Below are 4,111 nucleotides of genomic sequence, written 5' to 3'. Positions count from 1 at the left end.
ACAGACAGACAGACAGACAGACAGATAGATAGATAGAGAGATAGATAGATATTTAACAAAATGTTCTGACCAGTTTTTCTCCATCTCTCATTGGTTGTCACATTGATTTTGTTGTTGTTCTGGAGTGGGTATGAAGAGTCTAAATGTAAAAAGAAAAAAGGTTAATTCATATTTTTAAAATTTTGAAAAAGATAGTGGATTCTGTTTGTAGCCAATATAACTAAATTATATCAGCATTTTAAACATCATAGTTGGACTTTGATAAAATATTAAAACCAAATATGGGACACAAAACACTTTTTTTTACCACTTTTCATGGGCGAATGGATAATGTTTCCACTGTTGTTAAAGGCGTTTCTCTCCAGGTCTACAGAAATTGAGGCTGTAACATGACAGGAAACATATATAAATAAATACCTAAAGACATTGATGGTGTTATAGTGCACCATTATAAATCATACAAAAGACAAAAGCAAGTGCTTTTAGGTAATTGTGACTTTTGTTTCCTACCTGTTAATAATTCAATTGGTGCCCCTGTAGCATTTTCTCTTGTGGTATCGTTCAATGTGCCTTGACTGTCGTCTTGATGAAATGATGACTCTAGAAAATAAAAGTCTTTGGTTTAACATGTTTCTTTCATATAGTCAAATATTGTCTTTACAGTCTTCCAGATGCTCAAAATGTTCCTTTACCAGCTTCCATGTTTGTGTATAGAAGCTTCTCAGAGTCAGTCACATCTCTGTTGCTGTCGGCTGGATGTGAAGTTGGTGATTCTGCAGAAAGAAAGATTAGATTAGATATTTAACTAGAAGAGATGGTACATATATTACATATTTAAATATGTATAAGCTAAAACAACAATTGAAACTAAATGTGTGAATTGATCAATACTGATAACAAATAATGATACCAATAGACAGTTTCTTACCACTTTTCATGGGCGTTTCACTGATGGTTCCACCATTTTGGACCACAGAAAGTGGAGCTGTTGAATGAAATGAAACATTAAATATAATGTTTTGAAGTTATGGTCACTCGCTTTACTCATAATTACTGAGTGTTTCCTACCTGTGAATAATTTAAGTGGTCCATCGGTCACAAACATTGTGTTGTTCAGGGTGTCTTGGCTGTCATCTTTATGTAATGAAACTGGCTCTAGGAAATAAAAGTTATTGAATTTGACATCCCAGTCACTGGGATACTTTATGCACATTTTCTGCTAATACTTCTGTACTTTAACGAAGAATGATTTTGAGTGCAGGGCTTTACTTTACCAACTTCCATTTTTGTTTTTAGAAGCTCCTCAGAGTCAGTCACATCTCTGTTGTTGTCAGTTGGATGTGAAGTTGGTGATTCTGCAGGAAGAAAGAAAGATTACATATTCAACTAGAAGAAATTGTACGCATATTAAATATCCCTCTTTTGAGAGAAGAGAAAACAACTACATGTGTGTATTGCTCAATGCAGATAACAAAAAGTAATACCAATAGACAATTTCTTACCACTTTTCATGTGCGTATCACTAACGGTTCCACTGCTTTCGTCCGCAGAAAGTTGAGCTGTTGAATGAAATTAAACGATAAATATAATGTTTTAAAGTTATGATCACTCACTTTACTCATAATTCCAAACAGAGTTTCCTACCTGTTAATAATTTAATTGGTGCCTCTGTAGCATTTTCTCTTTTGGTATTGTTCATGGTGCCATGGCTGTTGTCTTGATCAAATGATACTGACTCTAGAAAATAAAAGTATTGGGTTTAATATTTTCTTTTTCTTCATATAGTCAAAGTTTGTCTTTACAGTCTCCTTGCTGCTCAAAACAGTTGTTTACCAGCTTCTACGTTTCTGTTTAGCAGCTTCTCAGAGTGAGTCACATCTCTGTTGTTGTCGGCTGGATGTGAGGTTGGTGATTCTGCAGAAAGAAAGATTAGATTCAACTAGAAGAGATGGTACACATAATAAATATTATTAAAACATGAAGTCTTAACTCAAAACAGCATATCATTAGAAATCATTAACTCATATATTAATATAATGTATTGCTGTGTAATTCGAAGCTTAGATTCACAGTTTACTCACCAGTTTTAGTCCATCTTTCGCTGCTAGTCAAATTAAGCTTGTTGTTTTTCTGGGTTGAATTTGAAGAGTCTAAAGAAATAATAATAAAAACAATGTATTTTTTCATTTAGTAAAACATCCTATTTCTTTCATCCTTAGAAAGATATTGTGAGTAGTCTACAACTATAATATTCCTTTCAATATTCACTTTAACTATACCAAACTGTAACTGTGATCTTATTCCTTTTTATAAATAGACAGTTTCTTACCACTTTTCATGGGCGTATCACTAACGATTCCACTGTTATTGACAGCATCACTATTTTGGTCCCCAGAAAGTGGAACTGTTGAATCAAATTAAATATTAAATATAACGTTTTGAAGTTATTGTCACTCGCTTCACTCATAATTTAAAACGTATTTCAAAGGGGTTTCCTACCTGTTAATAATTTAATTGGCCCATCTGTAACATTCATTGTGTTGTTCAGGGTGTCTTGGCTGTCATCTTTGTTAAACAACACTGGCTCTAGGAAATCAAAGTTATTGAATTACATTACAGTCACTGGAAACACTTTTCTCCAGATACTTAATAGAATAGATTAGAATAGAATGCCTTTATTGTCCTTATACACAAGTGCAGTACCTGTGCAACGAGATTGAAGCAACCCCATTACAGTGTCGATACAAAATATAAAAATATAAAGTATATGTAGTGCAGAAGAAAAGGGTGGGGGGGGGGGGACCTGGTGCACAGTCCTGAGAGCAACTATATACATATATAAAATTAGATTAGATTCAACTTTATTGTCATTACACATGTACAGGTACAAGGCAACGAAATGCAGTTTGGGTCTAACCAGAAGTGCAATAGCAGTAAGTGCAGGATGGATTTGTACTGAATAAATATAGAAATGAATACTAGTATAAACAGAATTTTACTGATAGATTTGTCCTATGAATATAATATATGATACAAGTATTGTGAACAAGATTTACTATTTACTATTTACTATACTATATATGTACTATGAATATGTATACAATGGCTATTATATAAACAGAATTTTTACAGATATATTTATATATATATATATATATATATATATTATATATATATACTATATATATATAATAAGTTAGGCTAAAATGAGCAGTATAACAATGGATTTAAAGGTACTACAAATAGCTTTGTATACACATTATGCAAAAAGTAGTTAAGTATTAATAACAAATAAATACAATTGTTAAGTACTAAACAATAAATAAATAAATATTGCATAGTAATGAAATGAAATGGTTAAATATTAAATATTGCACCGTATGAAATTGATAGATGGTTGTATGATAATACATATGTACTTTAACTCCAGAATGATTATGAGGACTTTACTTGTATGTTTGCATGGTTGTATTGGTACTTTTCTGGAAGTAAAAGATTTAAATATCTTCCACCACTTTTAATATAAACTTTTTTATCTCCTACCTGTTAACAAGTGAATTGATGCCGCTGTAACAGTCTCTATGCTGGTTTCAATCCACGTGTCATGTGTGTAGTCTGGACGAGGTGATACTAACTCTGTAGAAAATAAAACAGAATTTGCATAACCTTTTTAAACTGAACTTAATATTAAACAAGTTTATAAGATAAGATAAACCTTTATTGATCCCCGGAGAGGAACCTCAGTTGTTACAGCAGCACAAATCAGAAATCAGAATCAGAAACAGAAGTACTTTGTTGATCCCCGAAGGGAAATTCTGTGTTACAGTTGAAAGAAGTATACAAATATTAGAGTAGAAATGTAAATAAAAGAAATATTAGGAGTGTGGATATGTACGGTATTTACATAGTTAAGGAATTGTAATGGTGAACAGTAATTATGAACAAGTAGCAGCCGAGTATTGTACATTATAATTTAGCCGGTGTTATTGCACAAAACAGATAATAATGTCCAGTTAAAACTAACTAACTAACTGTCTGTGTCTTAGACGCTTAGAGGGAGGAGTTGTAAAGTTTGATAGCCACAGGCAGGAATGACTTCCTGTGGCGCTCT

The 4,111-nt window shown here is 32.4% G+C and overlaps 2 protein-coding genes across 8 annotated transcripts in view; both read right to left on the bottom strand.

Annotated features, from left to right (window-relative positions):
* Positions 1-4,111, bottom strand: part of LOC116693864 (gliomedin) — a 13,920-nt gene that overhangs the window by 1,625 nt on the left and 8,184 nt on the right. For 3 of the 7 annotated variants that reach the window (XM_032523107.1, XM_032523105.1, XM_032523106.1), the window contains 14 exons: positions 3,544-3,636; positions 2,500-2,586; positions 2,330-2,404; positions 2,082-2,150; positions 1,834-1,914; positions 1,645-1,737; positions 1,503-1,559; positions 1,275-1,355; positions 1,069-1,155; positions 929-985; positions 693-773; positions 511-600; positions 308-382; positions 71-139 (listed from right to left, as the gene is read on the bottom strand). In XM_032523107.1, the coding sequence (XP_032378998.1) occupies positions 71-139; positions 308-382; positions 511-600; positions 693-773; positions 929-985; positions 1,069-1,155; positions 1,275-1,355; positions 1,503-1,559; positions 1,645-1,737; positions 1,834-1,914; positions 2,082-2,150; positions 2,330-2,404; positions 2,500-2,586; positions 3,544-3,636 (1,095 nt within the window). The remainder of the gene's footprint in view (positions 1-70; positions 140-307; positions 383-510; positions 601-692; positions 774-928; positions 986-1,068; positions 1,156-1,274; positions 1,356-1,502; positions 1,560-1,644; positions 1,738-1,833; positions 1,915-2,081; positions 2,151-2,329; positions 2,405-2,499; positions 2,587-3,543; positions 3,637-4,111) is intronic. The other 4 variants (XM_032523108.1, XM_032523109.1, XM_032523111.1 and 1 more) reach the window with 4 other exon arrangements.
* Positions 4,023-4,111, bottom strand: part of ap4e1 (adaptor related protein complex 4 subunit epsilon 1) — a 25,391-nt gene continuing 25,302 nt past the window's right edge. Inside the window, exon 22 of the transcript XR_004333026.1 lies at positions 4,023-4,035. The gene's annotated coding sequence lies outside the window, so the exon portion shown is untranslated. The remainder of the gene's footprint in view (positions 4,036-4,111) is intronic.

The sequence above is a fragment of the Etheostoma spectabile genome, chromosome 8, assembly GCF_008692095.1.
Source record: "Etheostoma spectabile isolate EspeVRDwgs_2016 chromosome 8, UIUC_Espe_1.0, whole genome shotgun sequence".
Classification (NCBI taxonomy): domain Eukaryota; kingdom Metazoa; phylum Chordata; class Actinopteri; order Perciformes; family Percidae; genus Etheostoma; species Etheostoma spectabile.
This window is presented reverse-complemented; position numbering and strand designations above follow the sequence as displayed.